The sequence below is a fragment of the Podarcis pityusensis genome (genome assembly GCF_964106645.2).
Source record: "Podarcis pityusensis genome assembly, chromosome: 11".
Lineage (NCBI taxonomy): Eukaryota > Metazoa > Chordata > Lepidosauria > Squamata > Lacertidae > Podarcis > Podarcis pityusensis.
The window spans coordinates 826,635-846,286 of NC_138036.1; the positions used below are offsets into that span (position 1 = coordinate 826,635).

Consider the following 19,652-nt stretch of genomic DNA (forward strand, 5'->3'; position numbering starts at 1 on the left):
GGGAGCAGGACCAGACGGGGGGAGAACCAGCCAGAGAGGTGGGGGGGGTGCAGCGGAGTTAAGAGTTTTGGGGGGGGGACTAAAGTTTGATCAGAGGAGGCCCCCTGAAATGAAGGGATCTAACTTAGTGTCTGCCTCCCTCCCTGAGTAATTGAAGCTCATGCACTAACACAGAGACTCTGAGAGGCTTGTGTGCCATTATTACTTATTAAATTACTATACTGCCCTTCACCCGAGGATCATAGGGCAATTTGCAATATAAAAACAGAAGTTGTCAAAGGCCACTTACCCTCCTTTGAACCACGGTGACTTGGATGGATCGCCATCATCCGGACCCTTAAATGTTTTTTTAAGAGAGAGAGAAGGAGAGAGAGAGAGAGAGAGAGAGAGAAGAAGAATTAATTGTGCTGAGCAAAGTTCAAGCCAGCTGCAGAGTTCAAAATCAGGGAGGACATTTCATGCACGAAAATGCACACAAAGCGCTTCATGTTCATTAGCACCTCAGAGGACGGCAGGGAGGCTGTGCTGCCTAGTGGTGTGGACACGGCAGCACACACAGGAGAGGGGCCAAAAGAGCCTGTTCAGTGCAATGTGCTTTTGAGGGGGAATCAACCCACAAACATTTCTTTAAAAAAAACAAAAACCCAAGCGTTTGGCAAGAGCAGATCCTACGAGTTTGATTTGAATCTGTGAAGTCCTAATGTTGCTGAGAACATTTCCAAAATACTTATTTATTGAGAGCACACAAACAAACAGAACAAACGGACGTAAGGCTACGGACACTGGAATCAAGTCACGCATCTGCCTTCCCTTCGGCCCCTCTGAAACCAGGGGAAAGTGCCTGGTCTCACACTGCTCTTCAATCCCTAAGCCAGGAAACAGCCAGGGGGACACTTCTGTGAGGTGCCAGAGGAGCCTGCCAGCTGTTCCTGGCACCTGCACCACCAAGGAGCTGCAGAAGCAGCAGCAACCATTTAGTAGCAGCCTGTTTCCTGGAAGAACAAATACATGCTAGACAAATTCCTGAAAAGCCGCCATCCTTGCCTAGAGAGCACAAGGGAACAAAAGGCTCATCCAGGCAGCGCCATCCACTTCCAGGAGAGGGAATGTCTGCTCAAATTCCCCAGCCTGAAGAGCGGGCGAGAGAGAGGGCTCTGCCACCTCCATGGATGGCTTCCAAGGCTCTTGACACGAGCGGCCCCACAGTCTGTGCAGGAAGCTGCCACCAGGATGAGTCCCAGAATGAGCACTGAGAGGAGGCAGGCTACTTCAGTAGGAAGCCGCTTATTCTAAGGTCCACAGCACTGTTGGAACCAGAGCAGCCAAGCAGTGGAACAGAGGCAGGCAAACAATGAAAGGTGAAAAGTGTTACCATAAAGCACCAATGCTGCAGCAAGCAAAGGCTCTAGCAGCTCAGCCAGCTGCTTGTGGCTGGAAAGCCAGACAGGATGTTTGTGACTGTTGCCATGGGAACAAAGGGGCAGTCCATTCTGTACTGAGCACCGGATGTTAGCTCAGTGTGTGTGTGTCATATGACCCGTACTGGATGTACTTGGGAGGAGTTTCTTCTTGCTGTTGTTGAGTGCAGACATGATTCTCTGTACTGATGTAAGAGGCAGAAATAAATGATGTAAATAGTTTTCTGTCTGCTTCTTTCCCCTCCCTGGGGACACCAAAGGGGAGAGAGGAAGAACGGTGTGTTCCTCTCATACATCTGAGAAGAATCGCCGGACCTCGCCTGCTTATCAGCAGAGTGAAGACGCGGGGAGGTCGACAGGAATATCTGCCGGTGCCTACGCTGTGGCACATTCCTCTGACCCAGGCAGAATTCCAACAGTGGTAGCAGAGGATGGTTGCGATTCATCGGACATCTGCATGAGAGGCTGGTGGATTCTCCTCCTCTGCTCCAAGGAGGAAGAGAAGCGTCTGAAAGCAGCCAGAGGCTCAACAGACGGCTGGTGGAAAGAAGAGGTGTTTTCCAGAGCAACAAAGTTCAAGGTATGCTGCTTTTCGGGCTAAAAGTGTGAACGCAGGAAGATTAATTCCCTGGTTCACGGAGCTGCGTTTCAAAGAAAACAAAAGCTCCGGAGGAAGAGGCCTGCAGCTTGAAGGCTGAAGCCTGCATTCCACAAATTTTTGTGGTAGATAAGATGTCCTATTGAAATGCATTGTTGCTAGGTAACGGTCCTGGAAAGTTACTGGCAAAGGGGCTGGACTCTGAGTGTGAGCCTGGGAAAGCGAAACAAAATCAGAGAATGTTTCGGCTACAAGGTTTACGAGCTCTTGGAAGGGACTTTTCAATAGCAGCCTGAGTTTAGCTGCCAGGTGCAAAGAGCGTAAACAATTTGCAGTTTGCTGCGTGAGAAAGGAAAAAACAACTGTTGGATTTTGCAGTTTGTTTGACAGTGTGAGAGAGGCTTGGCTTCAAGATGGATGCCAAGAAAGGGGGAGGTTTGCCTTGCCCACCTCCCTTATCCAATGACAATTATTCATCTTGGTCTGTAAAGATGAAGGCCCTGCTGCAGAATCAGAGGCTTTTTGATGTAATTGAAAACCCCATCCCTGCAGCACCAACCAGAGGTTGGGAGTCACAGAATGTAAGGGCCAGGACTGCTATAATTCTGTGTGTCTCAGATGATCAGTTGGTGCATGTTCAGCATTTAGAAAATGCGAAAGAGGTATGGGACACGCTGCGTACAACGCATCAGAGAGATGCTGGTTCTTCAGCGTTGCTGTATTTTGAGAAATTGACCAATCTGAGACTTGCGCCTGATGGAGATGTTCAAGCGCACCTGACAGAAATGAAGTTTCTGCGTCAACAGATGGTGGAACGCAATTTCCGTCTTCAGGAGGAAGTGTTTTGCTTCATGATGATAAACAGCCTTAGCCGCACCTACAAGGTTGTTGCCAGTCAGCTTGGTTCCCTACCGGCCGCGCAGCTGACCGCGGAGAGAGTTTGTGCTGTGGTCCTAAATGAACACGACAGACTTGCTGCACTGGAAGAAAAAGACAGGGGGAGGGAAGAACAGAGTTCTAATTCCCCCACTGCTGATGCTACTGGAGAGCATGGTGTAGCATTGAGTGCTGTCCGATGCTACAATTGTGGACAGACTGGGCATCTACAGCGAAACTGTAAGAAGCCGCGCCAGTCAAGAGGAGCAAAGAGCAGCTCTACGAAGCCTCAGGCGTCAGGCAAAAGCCGTACCAAGTGCCAGGTGAAACCTGCAAAGGCTATGATGGCGAAAGGAACCACGCCAGATGTTGGGAACGCATTCATAATCGACACGGGCTGTACAAAACATTTGTGCCCGCACAGAGGACTATTTTCGACGTTGAAGAAGCAAAGCTTCACTGTGAAACAGGCCAACGGTCAGGAGCTGGAAGCGACTGGAATTGGGACTGTGTATCTTGAGAGTCTGAACTTGACTATAAATGATGTTTACCTGGTTCCAGAACTGAGATTTAATCTGCTGAGCGTGTCGCAGATTGCAAAGAAAGGACTGAAACTGTCCTATGATGCTAAAAACTGCAAGATCTACAAAGATGGAGAACTGTTTCTTACTGCCAAAGAGAAAGATGGACTGTATTTGTTGACTTTTGATCAAAGTGATTACATGAAATGTAATTCTTCTGATGTTTCTAACGAAATCTCTCTTGCAGGTGTGACCAGTGTGAGCACCAAGACCAAGAAGGTCGACAGAGCATTTCAGCGGGTGTATGCTGATGTGATTGGTCCTCTAGAACCATCTAGAGGCGGTGCACGATTTTACCTTGTGTGTGTGGATTGTTTCACTAATTATTCTTGGGTTTATATGATGGAGAAACCACAAGAAACTTTAGAAAAGTTTCAGGAGTTTTGTGACAAGGTTAAAAGTATGCATGATGCTAACATTGATTGTCTTTTCACAGATGAGAAGCAAGTTTTTCTGTTACAGAGGTTTCAGAAGTTCCTGGATGGAAAAGGGATAGACCACAAAGTTGCAGTCTCGCAAGAAGCGTGGAACAGGGGGGTCTGTGTAAAAGTGAACAAAGAATTGCAAAAGGGGATGAATGCGCAATTGCTGAGTTCACATTTGCCACATGAATATTGGGCCGAATCGCTAGCGTCCTATCTTCATGTGTGGTTGAGAAAAGTCTCAACAGAGTTGGGATGTTCTCCTTTTGAGAAGCTGTTCAATAGAAAACCTTCTGTTGCCTATTTTAAGGTTTTCGGGTCTCATGTGAGAACAGAAGCTCCAGGTGGAGTAAAGAATGCCAGAGGCATTTTTGTGGGTTATGAAAAGGGTCTCTACAGAGTAATTTTGTCTGAATCTGGTCAGGTGATTCTCACAAGGTTTCTAGAGAGTGCTCCTGAACAGGAAAGGTTGATTGTTCACGCATTTCCCACAGAGGATTCTGATGATGATGATGAGTTTGATCTTATTGAGTTCAGTAGTACTGATGATGACAGCGATAGCTCAGACAGCTCAGTTGTCACAGTCATTGAGAGGAAATCTCACATAATGACTAGACCCTCAGAAGAGGAGGATGAACCATTGATTAAGCTTAGTACTGGTTCTCCAGAGAGTCCAAAGGTTGAACCAGTGAGCACAGAGGATCAGAACCTCATACGTAGGTCTGAGAGAGCAACGAAGGGTGTACCACCCAAGAGGTATTCAAAGGAGTTTGCTAACCTTGCATATGTTGCTATTGTAAACGACCAAGGACAGATTGAAGCTGTGTCTGAGTCAAAGACAAAGGCACAACAGAGAGTTGTTAACCGAAGTAATGCGAAGTCACACAACCAGAGAGGTACATTGGTTAAACCAGTGGCGGGTAGTTCCAAGGGTGGAACTGAAACAACAGGGGAATGTTATAAATATAACAACTGTTTGTTTTCTTCTCTGGATGACGCTTTGCTCGCAGCACACATTGATACTTTAGGGGGAGTATGTTACCATAAAGCACCAATGCTGCAGCAAGCAAAGGCTCTAGCAGCTCAGCCAGCTGCTTGTGGCTGGAAAGCCAGACAGGATGTTTGTGACTGTTGCCATGGGAACAAAGGGGCAGTCCATTCTGTACTGAGCACCGGATGTTAGCTCAGTGTGTGTGTGTCATATGACCCGTACTGGATGTACTTGGGAGGAGTTTCTTCTTGCTGTTGTTGAGTGCAGACATGATTCTCTGTACTGATGTAAGAGGCAGAAATAAATGATGTAAATAGTTTTCTGTCTGCTTCTTTCCCCTCCCTGGGGACACCAAAGGGGAGAGAGGAAGAACGGTGTGTTCCTCTCATACATCTGAGAAGAATCGCCGGACCTCGCCTGCTTATCAGCAGAGTGAAGACGCGGGGAGGTCGACAGGAATATCTGCCGGTGCCTACGCTGTGGCACATTCCTCTGACCCAGGCAGAATTCCAACAGCACTGTTGGAACCAGAGCAGCCAAGCAGTGGAACAGAGGCAGGCAAACAATGAAAGGTGAAAAGAGGGGCCCCTTTTGGCCAATTGCTACCTTGTTCTTGGCCCCCTCAGTAGCCAACTACCAAGTTTCTGCTAATTGCACCAAGGAAGGCAATCGGCCCTTTGAATGAGGAGCTGGAGGGCAATTTCCACCCAGACCCCTCCCTGGGAATCCGCGGCTGCCCAGGACTACCTCTCAGAGGAATTCCTACAAGAGCAAAGGTGGAGGAATCAACAGGAAAGCTGCCTGCGCCGAGCAAGTCACAGATCAATCATGTGGCATTCAAGAAATCCACTCATGTGAAGGCACAGTGCCAGCGCTAGCAGAGATGACGTGGCCACTTTGACTCACTCCTGTGACACACGAGAAGGGCAGCACAAATGCTGGCTCACTCCTGTCGTGCTTCTGAACTAGCTGTAGGCATCTGCAAGAACAGGATGGTGGCCCAGACAGACCTTGGGTCTGATCCAGCTGCAGGTCTCCTCTGAGGTGCCTGGGCTTAAGTCTGCCTGCTTTGTGCAAGGATGCAGTCAGATTAAAGCGACAGAACATGCATTTGGAGTCCAGGTCGGCAGTCAAGTGAAGCAAGCCCACTTGGGGAAGCACTATTTAGACAAACATAAGCAAAGACCTCTGGATGCACAGCCTTCTCACCCTGCAAACTGTGTATGGAAGCTATCAAATCTTAAACCAAAATGTCAAATGCATGATCTCACTAAGAAACATGTAGACAAACCTGAATTAGAAACCTGCTTTGCTTTTTACAGAACGTTGCTCTTGGTGTCTGACTTCTGAATAAAATGGCTAGAAATGGACAATGAGTCTTTTGAGTTCAAGGTAGCACAAGGATAAAGCCCTTGTTGCTCGTAGCCTGCAGGCCCCCAAAGACCATTTCTGTCCATGAGTTTGCACAGTGTTTCCAAGAAACACAAAACAATTTTGCCCAGAAGCACCAGAAGGAATGGTGGCTCTGCCAATCCTTAGAATTAGTAGCAAGTCTTCTGCCAAAGTGACAAACACAAAATAATATTTATATTTTAAGTACTGCTGCCCAAGAGGTAAAAGCTGAGCCTCTGTGACCCACAGATACACACACACACACCAGGTAACCTTCTGATGGCACACAGTACATTTATCCTCTGCTGGGACTGGGAAGGAAATGTGTACGCACAGCAGACATGGATTTGCAACATCAACAAGGTGTTAAGTAGGAATGTTTTCTTCCTTTATAAAAGCTACCTGCACTGAACAGACTCCTCTCAGTTCATACACAAGATCAGGAATTCCTCCCAAGACTGTCGCATGCTGAACTTGCCAAGAGACTTGGCGGGGGGGGGGTACTTCAAGGGTCAGCCAAACAGCCAAGTGACAATTCAACAGGGCATGCACAAATAACACACTGGAATGTCAAAAGTAGGAGACACACTGGTTAGAATGAACAGTATATAACCTGAAGTTCTCCTCTACTTCCTTCTGCAAAGGAGAAAGGGGTGGGGGAAACACAAAGGAGAGGAAAGGAGAGTCACACAGTTAACACGGAAAAATTATGCTGTTGACCAAGTATGGAAAATGAAGCAAAGAAGTGCAGAGATGTAAAATTTCTGTATCACCCCCAAAATCCCTAGTAGGAAAGGTCCATTTAGCTTGAAAAACATAGGCTCAGCTTTGTACACTGAAGGTGCTGGAAGGTTGGGGTGGTTATGTTTTTAAAATGAATTTCTGTTGCAGTTTCAATAAAACACTCATATTTCATTTTCTTCTTAGCATCAGCAACATATTGTGGGCATAGAATCTTAATTACAAGTAAACCTTTTAATTAGCCTAGCATAGCCACACCTGCCTCGAAATTCACAACAGTACCAGGCACCTAAAAAAATCTTGACTCACTTAAGAAGTCATGTCCCCTTTCCTTAATGATGACCCACAAAGCTCCAGGGATCCTGAGAGTAGGCTGGCTCCCACATCCTCCTGAGAGGATGTCTTTGAGCCTGGGGCAAAAGGGTCCAGGGAAGCTGTGGTGACACAACATTCAGATAACTGTTTGTTCCATAAGGAAGGGAAATGCCAAATGCTTCTGTTACAAAACTGCAGCACTGTCCCAGAAGCTAATACTTTTAACGAAGAAGGTTGGATAAAACACCACACACTGATTTATCACGTCTAAATAACAATTCCATCAAACGCTATTGAAGCTTTCTCTAAACAATTTTTTTTAAAAAATGCTGCGAGGTCCTGTCCCTCAGGACAAGCAAGCTAGCAGGGAAATGGATATATAGCTTTTCAGCAAACCCTTAAATTCAAAACACTCCACCTCGTGTGTAAAAAAATGTTAGGGAGGTTATTAGTGGTGCTCGGAACATTTGTTACCCCAAGCAGTCCAATGAAAGGCCAATGAGTGGCACAGGCGGGGGGGGGGGGCTTTCTCTCCCTCCCTCCCTCCCCACTTGACGCACTCTTAAGGCTCAGGCAGACTTCCTTTTGTGCTGCGTTTCTGGGCCCAGGTCTGCACTTTAAAGCTCCATGTCTGAGCAGTTTCGTTTTCTCTTCCCTGCTGCTTTCACAGGTAGAGCCCACGTTTTACCAACGAATGAAGCAAACCACAATTGGGTTCCCCGCAGATTGCTAGTTGCTCCGATTCAGCAGTAAAATGCGGGTTTTTACCGGGGAGGCGCCAGGACAAAACAAACAAACAAACAAACAAACAAACTGTTTGGACATGGAGTTTAAAGCATGGACCTTTGCCTGGAAAGTGTGGTGCAAAATGAAGTCTGGATGAGGGTTACTGGCAGCTCAGTAGGCAAAGCCCTCGATTCAGCACCTTGGACAGCGCCATCTCAGTCTCTCACAGCTACTCAGCTTCCCTCCCCAAAAACCTGATATAGATCAAAGGGGCGCAGGAAGCCCAAATCCAGGGGGGCATGTTCAATCTGAATTAATTTGAGATTAGACCATAACTTGAGTGTACATGCATCATGCGGTAGAATATGGCTTTTTAATTTTAAGAAAGTTGCATGGATAGTAATTTTAATCCATAATGGTGACTGCTGGCCAAAAAAAAAAAGGGGGGGGGGAACCCGTGTGGCAGTTATTATCCAAAAAGTAGATGACCCTTGGCTTTCAAAAAGTGAAATAAAATTGGTAAGGGGGTTAGGATTATGCCTAGAGAGAGAGCCCCATGCCAGAAGAATCTAATTTTCAAACAAGGAGCTGGCATACCAGAAACACCCAACCATCACCTCTGAAGTTCATCTGAAACTGTCCCAAGGAAAATACCTGACAGGGTGTGCTCTGAATCAAGCTTCTTCATTACAACAAAAGCGCATTTTCTTAGTAAACGTCATCTAGTTTTTCTTGGGCATAAAAGAGCAAAGAAAGAATTGGGGACCTAGGAGTCTGAAACATCAGGCCCACCTTTGCCCCATTCTCTCTCTCTCTCTCTCTCTCTCTCTCTCTCTCTCTCTCTCTCTCTCCTGTTTCAAATTCTAAATCTTCCATTCCCTAATGAAAACATGCACCAAAGGAACACACATGAGCAGTGATTTAACAGGTGGAGGAGAAATGAATCCTTCTCCCATCTGTTTTCTATAGAGAACTGAAGCATTACTTGAAAAATCTAGCACTAAATTGCTGGCAGATTTTAGCAACTGTTCCCATTTCAATTTTGGTAAATATTTGTTGTCAAATCAAAAGAACAAGAAATTAGGAAAATGAATAGTTTGTCACAAGCTCCCCAATGGCGCCACAATGTCAGCCATTGATTTCCAAGGGCTTCCATTGTTGTTCTTAATTGTTACCTGAACACAAAAGGCTAATGTGGTTTGCAGTCAGAAACTGCCTCTACTTAGAAACCAGCTATTCTGAGTAAGATTAAGGTTTCTTATGAAGGAAGATGGCAAATGCTCCAAACTTTTGCCAGCCCTCAGCAAAAATAACTTCTCTGCCTCCAACCCTAATAAGCTGATTTTATAACGACCTGGAGTAAATTTTCTAGGCCACAGGATGGATGGCTAGGGCATATTAATTTACTAGAATTATCATTACCTGGGACCATTTTGCGGCAGGATCCTTGCTTCATAAAAACCACTATTTCCATAGTAATACTGAGCTCATTATAGCCTCAAACCTTCTGCACTATCCATAACTCTGCTAGAGAATTTTACGACCCATGATTTATGAAAATCATTTAAAGTGTTGAAAGTGCCGTGCTGCTTTCCTTTAGTCCTGCAGAGAAGGAAATCCCCCACAACCCTGTTTTAGAACGGCAGAAATCAAATGGCAAGAGGTTTCAGCCTGCCCAGAGTGGGAATTGCAGCCAATCACAGCTCCTGCAAGTTTCCCACGTCTTCCTTGCATGCATCTCGCCTTCAAGCATCAAAGAAAAGTGTGCATCAGGGAAGTGGTTGTTCCCCTAATGTGTGAAGCAGCCTTCAGTCTGTGAGTGAGCAGGGATGAGAGTTCAGCTCTCCCAAGTTCAACTTGGTGTTCTTCCTTCCTTCCGAAGCACAGGTACGACAGAACACGTTAAAAGTATTTGGAAAACTGCTTTAAGCAGGGAAAGATGAAGTATTGGGGGAAGACATGAGGCTTCTCTTGGAAAGTGGGAGTTGGTGTCATCCCACCATCAAGAGCCCTTTCATACACTGCAGAAGCACTGAGTGCCTTCCATGTGTGAATCTCGCATGCCCCATAAATGTGGGAGATGCACATGCAGAGTACACTACGACTTGATGTTGCCGCTGTGGGAAGCCACTGTGGTTCTGGCCTGGGCGCATGGACTGCAGGGTTCTGAGAGAAGTCATTCTCCCACACGGGGCAATGTGTCAAACTGTCCTAGGCATGATGTTCCGTCTTTGTATACTGCACAGAGCAGAAGAAGGAGGGGAGAGAGCGCCTCCTCTTTATCCTTGGAGACAGGTGCTGCTGTCAAGTGTGGTGGAGGGGGCTACTGTGGGCCCACTTGGGCGCAATTTCAGGAAACATGCATCACACATGAGAGTCTGGAATCAGGTGGGAAACTGAAAGCGCCTTTGCCACTATACCCAAGGGTCAACTGCAAAGGTGCAATTTCAAATATGTGCAAATCTTTTGCTTATTTTAACGAGTGAGCAGGTGGTGCCCCCCCCCACCCCCAAGACATGGTCCTTTTGCAGCTCAGTAGTACATAAGGACCAAAGCAGCTCCCTGAATCTTACTGGGTGACGCTTCTGATGAATTTTGCTTCTGCTCTTCCCCTTTGCTCTCCTTCAAGTCTCCTTATTGCTACCTAAAGTCAAGCTCCACTTTTCTGAAGTTTGATTTTCACAAACCCACAAAGGTAAAACACAAAGCCTAACCCAATTGGAATCTCAAGTGCCTACAATCGCTAGGAAGCAGCTCACATGGACCCCGCAACTGATTATCATCTGAACAGTCCTCAATATAAACTCCACAGAAGAGGGCTCTTGATATAAAGCACATGACAAACATAATGGAGGGTACGATCCACATGAATTCTGCACTCCAACAGAACACCTCTTATGTGGATTTCTCAAGGGGCATCATTACATGGAGGGAAACAGTGTTCTAGCAGAGCTCTTCCTTGGGGGTGGTTATTTGAACATTTCAGGCGATTTCAGCTTCCCTGGCAAATTTATATGGGAAATGGCAACTGGCTCCTGGTTCAATATTTCCTGTGAAAGTAAAGAGACATGGAAAAGCTCATGCTTCCAAGTGGATGGTATTGGAAACACTTTCCCAACATGCTTTCAGTTTGCCAAGAAGCAGATCTGAAGTCAATGTCTGCTTCCTTGGAGATAGAACATCACAAATCATTTGGCAGACCTCCAGAAACTGGGGTTTTGTGTGCTTTTTTGCATTTGTTAAGGGTGCAGAGATAGGGCAGCCTTTGTCTTTGGCTCTTATCATCTGCTATCTCTGACCGAACTTCAATAAACCATTTCTATTTAATCATTCTGCCTGCAGCTGCTAAACTTTCTGACAAAAAACGAGCAAGCATTTCACCAGCAAATCTCAAGAACTTTGGGAGTACCTGAATGAATCTCTTCAGCCGAGGAAGTCCAGCTCGCCTCCTGGGCCAGTTCCTTCAAGAGCCTCCGACGCATCTGCCTCTTTTCCCTCAGGACATTCTTGAAGTTGTTGATGCACTTGTTCAGGTAGATGGTCTCGGCACACACCTTCTCGAGGCTCATAGGTCGGCACCCGCCGGGCTGCGCAGGCGCAGAACCCGGATCCTGCTGGGCCTCTCCAGAGGGGAAGGGCTGCTCCACACAGCTCTCAGAATCCGGTGGGGGCACCAGGTCGGGGACCGGAGCTTCGTCAAGAGGCAATGAAGCCCTGGGGAGATTTCTCGGCATCAGGCCCACACTGTCACTGCTCACAGTCGTGTTAGCCTGGCTCTCAGAAGACTGACTAGGGGGAGTTTCAGCAAAGGTATCCAAGCTGCCGTGCACACTTGGGCTACGGAGGGCAGGAGCTGGCTCATTGTTCATATGGAAGCTCTTTTCCCCTTCAAGGAGGACTTCTGGGTCCCCGGTCTCCAGTTTGTGGAACACCACCTGCAGCGCAGACCGGAAGTGATTCAGAGCTTTGCCCAGTTTGTTAGTGTAAAACCTCATGTCCACGAGATCAATGCTGTCCCGAGAGTGCTCAAGGAAGTATTGGGAATTTTCTAGGACATCCCTGAAGACCTGATCAGTTGGGTCTTGCTCGTTCAGGTCAATCTGGATCATGTCTTTGAGCGTCTCACTGCTGTCAACCAATTTGCGCAGAGCGCCATCACAGCCGGGAGTGGTCATGGCCACCGGTGCCTCCTCCAGGAGACTGACTTGCTCAGGACTGAGAAACTCCAGCGTGGTGGCATCACAGTCTGTCTCACTTTCCCCTGGAGTCAGCCCTCCTGCTTGGTCCTCTTCCACAGGAGAGGAGCTGCCCTTGGTGGCATTTTCAGCATCTGAGGCACGTCCCCCTCCTCCCTCACACATGGCGGGCACCTTGCCCAAGCACTCCGGGGCTGGCAAGGAATCCCTGCCTTTGTTCTCATGCCCAGGGCCTTCCAGCTTCTTGTGGGACGCATCAAGGACTCCAGCGGAAGAGCTGCTTTTGGGCAAAGTCTGCTCACTACTGCCCATTATTTGCACAACTCTCCCCACTTTTTCTTCAAGTTCAGCAATTAAGTTGCTCTTCCTAGGTAGGGTGGATTTTGGTTGAAAGTTAAGCCTCTCCCCTACGTGGCAGTGAACCTCTTGGCAGGTGTTTTCCTGCTGAGCCTGGCAAGAGTCCACTTGGAGCTGCCCATCTCCGTCCGTCCTGACCACTTCCCCACGAATGTGCAAGGAGCCCCAGTGGTTCCCACTCTGGCCTGGCGAGGGCAAGGTGCCCAGCTGTGCCCCAGGACCCACCTGGCCATTCTGCTGACTTTGCTCACCACTGGCCACAATGGTAACTCCTGCACTTTGCAAAAGAATCGATTTCTGGAGAATGAAGTCTCGCTGCTCAGCGTTAGCAAGCTTTACAACAGCGGGTCGTGGGGCCAGCTGCTTGCCTGTTGCTGCACCAGATCTGTAAGCATCCTTGATGTACTTGCTACGCTGAATGCCATTGAAACAGTGGTACTCTGACAAGAAACGGTGGACTAGCTCCTTGGTGTTCTCCCCCTCCTGCTCTGGGATGCCATAAAAATACAACACTGGCTCTCTGATGGGCCCTCCCAGGAAGGGCTCCCTGGCCTTGGCCTTGGGCAATGGGGAGTTTTTGCTGGTGGGGCCAGAGCTGCTCTGCAGGCCCTCAATCTCACTCAGAACAGTGTCCACGCAGCTGGAGACTTCGTCCACAGAGCCTTTGATCAAGGTGAGGTGCTGCTGGAGCTCAGCAATCTCGGTCTGGATGCGACTTATCCCTTGGAGCTCTTTCACGATGTACTCAATGACATCGGCAGAGCGGTCTCTGGGCCCAGGGCTGCAGGGAGTGTAGGCGAGGGGCTTACTTGGAGGGCAGGGCCCTTCCCCTTCTCTTTCCCCAGCAACTCCCCTCCAGCTGGTGCCAAGGCTCAGGGCAGTGAGATCGGCTTGCCCCTTGGGGCTCTCCATTTGCTCCAGAAGGCTCTCTGCGGCCAGGCGGCCAGAGACGCCCCCTAAGTCACGTTGGCTTGGAACTAACGCTCGTGGGGCTTCGATGTATCCATCCCAGTCCAGCCCACCTTTACTGGCCTCCCTGGTCCCAGCGCTCCTCCCCTGAGCAGCGGAAAAGTCACTGCTTGCAGATTTCCTATTGATGCCACAGACAAAGGCGTCCGTTTCTATTTCCACGAGGGAAAGCTGCTGGTGGTGATTCTGGCTCAGGGAGAGCTCGCTCGCCGGCCCTTGCAGAAGCTTCTTCATCTTCTCCTCCAGAAACAGCAGGGCCTTCTGCTTCTGAGAGGGCTGCCCAGTTAGGAGTTTCACAGCAGACGTTCTAAGCACAGAAGCAATGTCATCTTCTAGCCTTAGGGTGCCTCTGCCGGCGCACATCCTCAGTGGCCGTGTTGGCGCCCTCTCATCATGCCACAAAGCGGCAGAGGCCTGTGCCCCTCGCTGCCCACCCAGCAAGGCTCTCTCGGCCAAGGATTAAGACTCATCAGAAGCTGCTGTCAAGAGAAGGGACAGAGACGCTGTGTATCGGAGTCAGTGGAGAAAAAAGCGATGCACACATTCACACACACACACACACACACACACTAGCTTGGGCCACGTAATCCAACAAAATTGAACCTGTGCAGCAGGACAAATCTATTTTTGCAAGCATGCCGGTATAACCTGCTGTTCCATTTCAGCCTTCCAACTGAATGAAGGTCCTGGGGCCAAGTGGTGAAACAAGAAGGTCTCCCTGACTCTTGCAACAAGTAAAGGATGCCTTCACCTTCCCCCAAATTTGCTTTATGAGAATGGTTTCCTTTTCCACCACAGAGACCGGAATTTTATCAAAATTGAAGTCTTAGCAGCAGAGCCCTACTTATCCCCCTCAAGTACAATATCCTGGCGTATCCATTACCTGCCTAAAGTGCTCCTTGGCGTGCAGCCAGCAGCTCTGCCCTGTTCCCTAAGAGGCGCAGGCACAAGCCCGTTCCAGCTTCAAGGTACATCTTTGTATGGGCACAGATTTGTCTGTGTGCAGTTATCATTTTGACAAGAAAAATGATGAAAGAACACACAGAAAAGGCCTTGCCTGCATACAGAAGCTTTCTTTTTATAGCTTTAAGATCATCTGCTAATATCCTAAAATCAGTTAAGGGAAGGCTCAGCACAACCACTTAGTCCTTGTCCCTTAATGAAGATACAGGCAAGTGAACAGAACGTTCTCCCCCTCCCCATGTTGAAGGTCAGATTGCAATCTCCTTGGCGGCAGGAATACACTTCTTTTTATGACTTTAACAAAATTTGCATGCCACTTCATTGCGCAAAAAAACTTAAGCGGCTTAGAAGAAGATAGGTGCCTCTTTCCTTGCTGTTACTCCAGTGGGCACTAGTGGCATGAGATGCGTATATAATGCAGAAGACATTTTTATTGGGCCACCTCCTCACAACTGAGAAATAGGCAAGGTTTCACAGCATTGAAACCTTGGACAATTACATAATTCTACACCAACTGCGACTGGCCTAGTAAGCAAGAAACTCAGCCAATTTCTGTAACTATTATTTTGCATCGGTAAGAAAGATTTACCATAAACCTGGTGAGAGTTAACATTTGCAGTTGTTCCTTAAAAATAAATAGGGGTAAAATAGTGGGTGCTGAAGGGTCCTGGAGGAGGAGGAGGAAAGGAACAGGCACTCAAGGCAGAGCCAGGAAGTCCAGTTAAACCCAGTGACACCACTGAGACCGAGAAAGCTAAGATCCAGGACAAAGCAGGCATTCCCCTGACCAGCAGAGGCTGGTCTTTGCTGGGAAGCAGCTGGAAGATGGCCGCACGCTCTCCAACTACAACATCCAGAAGGAATCCACCTTCCACCTCGTGCTGCGTCTGAGAGGTGACTTTTAGGTGTTAACGGAACTCTTTATTTGCAAGTTGCCAATAGCATTTGTTTGCACTGTAGCTGTTTAATGTCTTAATATTGTAAGGTAAATAAAAGTTTAAGTAACTGCTGGGCTGTTGGTGTAAATGCTAAATAAAAGTTTTTTTGGGGGGGGGGAATTGTATTTTAATATTCCATTGGAAGCCACCCAGAGTGGCTGGAGAAACCCAGCCAGATGGGCGGGGTATAAATAATAAATTATTATTATTATTATTATTATTATTAACTGTGGAACTCCCTCCCACAGGAGGCAGCGAGGGCCAACAACTCGGATGGCTTTAAAAGAGGATGGGACAAACTCATGGGGAAGACAACGGTCTATGGCTATGAGCCACGATGGCTTTGCTCTACCTCTGCAGCTGGAGACGAATTATATGCTTCTGAATGCCAGTTGCTAGAGACACAGGAGGGGAGTGGGCTCTTGTGCTCAGGTCCCTTTGGGGCAACTGAAAAGTCAAGGAAGAGTTCTGAGCAGTACACAGAACAGCCTCATCTCCACACACTGGCTCACAACTTGGGGGACAGTATTTAAATAAGCATTTAAATACACCCCTTCGACATTATTCCGGCTCCACTACTTTTAACCCTTGCAGGCTGCATTTCCTATGTGGATTTGCATTCCTCAGCTTCAGATGCTCAAGGACCCTCCTCAAAAAGGGGTCTCTCTGTTCCAACAAGAACCCCAGCCTGGCTCAGTGCAGCGCGGGCTGCCGACACTCAGCTCCATTCAGAAACTGCTGGAGCAGCGAAACAAAACCCGCTTTTCCATGATCAGTATTCAGCATCCCAGAGCAGCGCATTGTGTGAAGCACTGTCTCTTTCCAAGTTCTACTGAAAGCTGTCTGCTTTTCTGCTTACTTTTCTGACTACGGACTGGAAGGCTGGGGCGGAAATCTTAACAATTAACAAAGCAACTTTTTTTCTGATGGAAAAAGCTTCAATTTTGTTTAAGAGAAAAAGCCGCCGGACTGTTTGGAACGTGTCTGCAGAATCGGCCTGCTACTCAGCTGTGCACTCTCTTGAGGGCGAGCAGCACTGCCCTGCAAAATCTCGTTTCTTCTGAGGGCACACCAATGACCATGCCACCGTTTCAGCCCACAGAGTAAGCAGCCATTCATTTCCAGTGTCAAAGAACACTAACTATCTCTAAGTGACTAAGCACATTGGAGCAGAGGGGGCAGGACTGGAGACGCAGGCATTGGAAAAGGGAAGAGGGGTCTGTACCAAAAGATGGCTGCCCCCCAGATGAAGTTTCACACCTCAACCCAAGTACAGGAACAATCCCCTAAGAGGAGATGCACTGCTTTGGGAGTGGGGGCAGGAAGAGAGGCATTTATCGCTAGAAACCTTGTTTGAAGTTTGCTGGGCTTGCAACTGCCACTGAAACCGTTAAGGACCATAATGGGAACGGGTGCAAAAAAAAAGCTTATCCCCAGAAGCGCAGGCTGGATAAGCAGTTTATGAAAATATGCAATAAAAACATTCTAAGTTGTTAAAAGCACTAAGACCAGTCCCAGAAAGGAAATATTTTATTTTTTCACGTTTAAGCTTTGCAGTCAGCAGAGAAAGGTGACTCCTCAGCTGTGGGGGACCCCACAAGAGCCCCCGCCTACAAGCCCCTGCTATTCAAAGCTGGCCTGACAGGCAGAGGGCACCATCCAGCAGCCATGTTGTTCCTAATGAGCCTCAAGGGACTCAGCAAGCAAAACCCCAAATTGCTGCCAAGGAGGTGGCAGAGACCTAGCAGGGAGCACAAGGGAAAACAAGGTGCAGCCCCTTTGGGTGCCATCACATGCTCCGTATCAGGGTGGCTAAATTGTGTGCAGGCTGAGAACCACATTGGCCCTCTGGGGGTAGCATATCAAAGGGGGGGAGCAGAGCACACCGTGGGCATCTTTCAAAAGGACACATGGGGGGCAGGTCTCAGGGAGCTTCCAAAAAACCCCACCTCTTGGCAGCATGGTATCACAGCAGGGGACCTACGGAAAGCGGTCAATAATAAAAAAATAAAAATGGGGGAAATGGGGGGGGTCCTATCTGGGGGTACAAACTTCTGGGCATCATGGAATCACAACAAACCAATTACTCTTTTTTGAGTCTGGAATTCTATGACCCCCCAAGGATCTTTGTGTTCCTGGAGGACACAACAGCTTGGAGAAGGAGAATCATGGCCAAAGCAACAAAGTTTGGGAACTGGCAGGTGGAGGAGGGGATTTATAGCTTTCAGCTCTCTGCCAGTCCAACAGTGGGTAGGGAGGGAACATGGAGGGCAGTGTCAGGATTTGACCTTAGGATTTCTTCTGGTCCTAAACTCATCTCAGCAGCAATCAAACTGGATCTTGTGGCTGCAGCATACAGCTGATCAGATACCCTGAGCAACTACCACAGCAACAAGGGGGAGAGAAGGGGAGTTTTTATAAAAGCACTCCAATCTCCAACCCCACCCATGGGGGGCTGATGAATAGCAGCAGCACATCTAGGGTGGGACAAGGAAAGAGTCGCTCTCCTGCTGAGATCTTCCTCCAGTAGAATCTCAAAATAGCATTCAAGAAGGCTGCACATTGTGAAAATGTGTATCTGCCTCTTACGGTGACTGAAACAATGGGGAAATAAAGAGCAAGTGAGCTGATAGCTAGCTAGCCTTGCAAGTCTGCTAACCAGCTTTCAGGTGATAAAGGATGCTCCTTTGGTATTAAGGGCCCAGAAAAACTCATTTGAAGATAAGCTGATCCAGTCAAAGATACTCTTGCCTTGCAATAATGCAGCCATTAACATGCTGAAATAGCTAATTGTAGCTCCTGGGAAAGCCTATCAAGATGGAAACATCGATCAAGAAGAGTTAAACAGCAAGACACTCCTTGTCTCCAAATGCGAAGGATCACCCAAGTAAACTGATTGGAAGCACAACACAGAACTCACACACAAAATTCACCACCGCAAGGCACCATGTGGGGAAATGGCTGGGGAAGCTTTTCTCAAGGCTGACACAAATCTGTCTGATAGACACGGGCAAAGCTATTAGCCATGGAAGATGGGCTAGTGTAGGTTTTCCATCTGCCTTCGGTAGCCATCTCCCTCTGGAGAACCTGAGGCTGGGGATCAGCAACAAGGCCTCCGGGCTCCTCTGTCTTGCCCATCTCGCAAGCCTGGAGAGTGTGGGCTGGGTGGGCCTGGGCCTAATCCTGCAAGGCAAACCTGGCCGCCTTGCTTTGGGTTCGGCTTGCAAGGCTACAGCAGCAGCCGGAGAATGAAAACTCACAGCTGAGTGCCAAAGGAAAGGTTTGCTATGGCAGCCCTTCTCGACATGCGGCAATTCTGACACTTGCTGGGAATTCTTACACGGCACCTTTTATGGCCAACGGAGGACTACGCCTGCTTCAAACGAGGCCTGGCCAACGCGCCGGGATGATGCTGCTTTCTTGGCTCCATCATCCCTGGAGCCTGGCAAGCAAAGATTACAATTGCAATTTGATGACACTTCAGGACGACAGTTTCTGTCCTCGTCGCTTGCTTCCCAAACTGTTTATTTTCTAAAGCCTGATCTGCCAATAAGCAAGCTGCTAATCTCAGCGAGAGCTGAAGCAGGCACTACGCGGCTGGATGAATCACGTTTCGGAAGGTAGAGAGCCGAATGAGAACGCTTATCAAAGGGAAAATATTCTAAACTCCAGCCAGAGCAAGCACATGCGCTAGCAAGTCGCTCACTAAGCTCAGAAGGGAATAGAGACTCAGATCAAAATGTTTATAGAAGAAAACGGGAAGCAAAGAGAAGGATGCAAAATAAACAGATGTGGAGAAGATACAGCTGCCTGAGATGCTACAGCTGCTGATCAGGGCAGACAACGCTGAGCTCAATGGGCCTGACTCCTAGGTTTCTACATCCATCTCACTTGTTGCCAATCGCACCAAGATTCATGGGAGCCATTGCAGAGGCTCAAACTGGCACAGCCTCTTGTGCCAAGGAATGCATTTGGGAATGTAAAGGGACTCAGGCATCCCAAACCAAGCTACAGGTCCCATGACATCCTAGTTACATGGCAGTCAGAGAGGACACATGTGGCAGAAAGCAACAAAGCTTTCTGGGGGATGAATGACAAGAACAGAACACAAACTGATTGGTACAAAAAGCAGTGATAGAACTTGTCAAGTCACTCAGCCTTGAGTAACC

The 19,652-nt window shown here is 48.1% G+C and overlaps 1 protein-coding gene across 14 annotated transcripts in view; it reads right to left on the bottom strand.

The window, feature by feature from the left end:
• Positions 1 to 19,652, bottom strand: part of UNC13B (unc-13 homolog B) — a gene marked incomplete at its 3' end in the record, with an annotated part of 166,138 nt that overhangs the window by 64,392 nt on the left and 82,094 nt on the right. For 13 of the 14 annotated variants that reach the window (XM_080973344.1, XM_080973351.1, XM_080973348.1 and 10 more), the window contains one exon: positions 290 to 336. In XM_080973344.1, coding sequence (XP_080829470.1) covers positions 290 to 336 — 47 coding nt within the window. Of the gene's footprint in view, positions 1 to 289; positions 337 to 6,891; positions 6,915 to 11,469; positions 14,013 to 19,652 lie in introns of those variants that run through there. The other variant, XM_080973354.1, reaches the window with a different exon arrangement.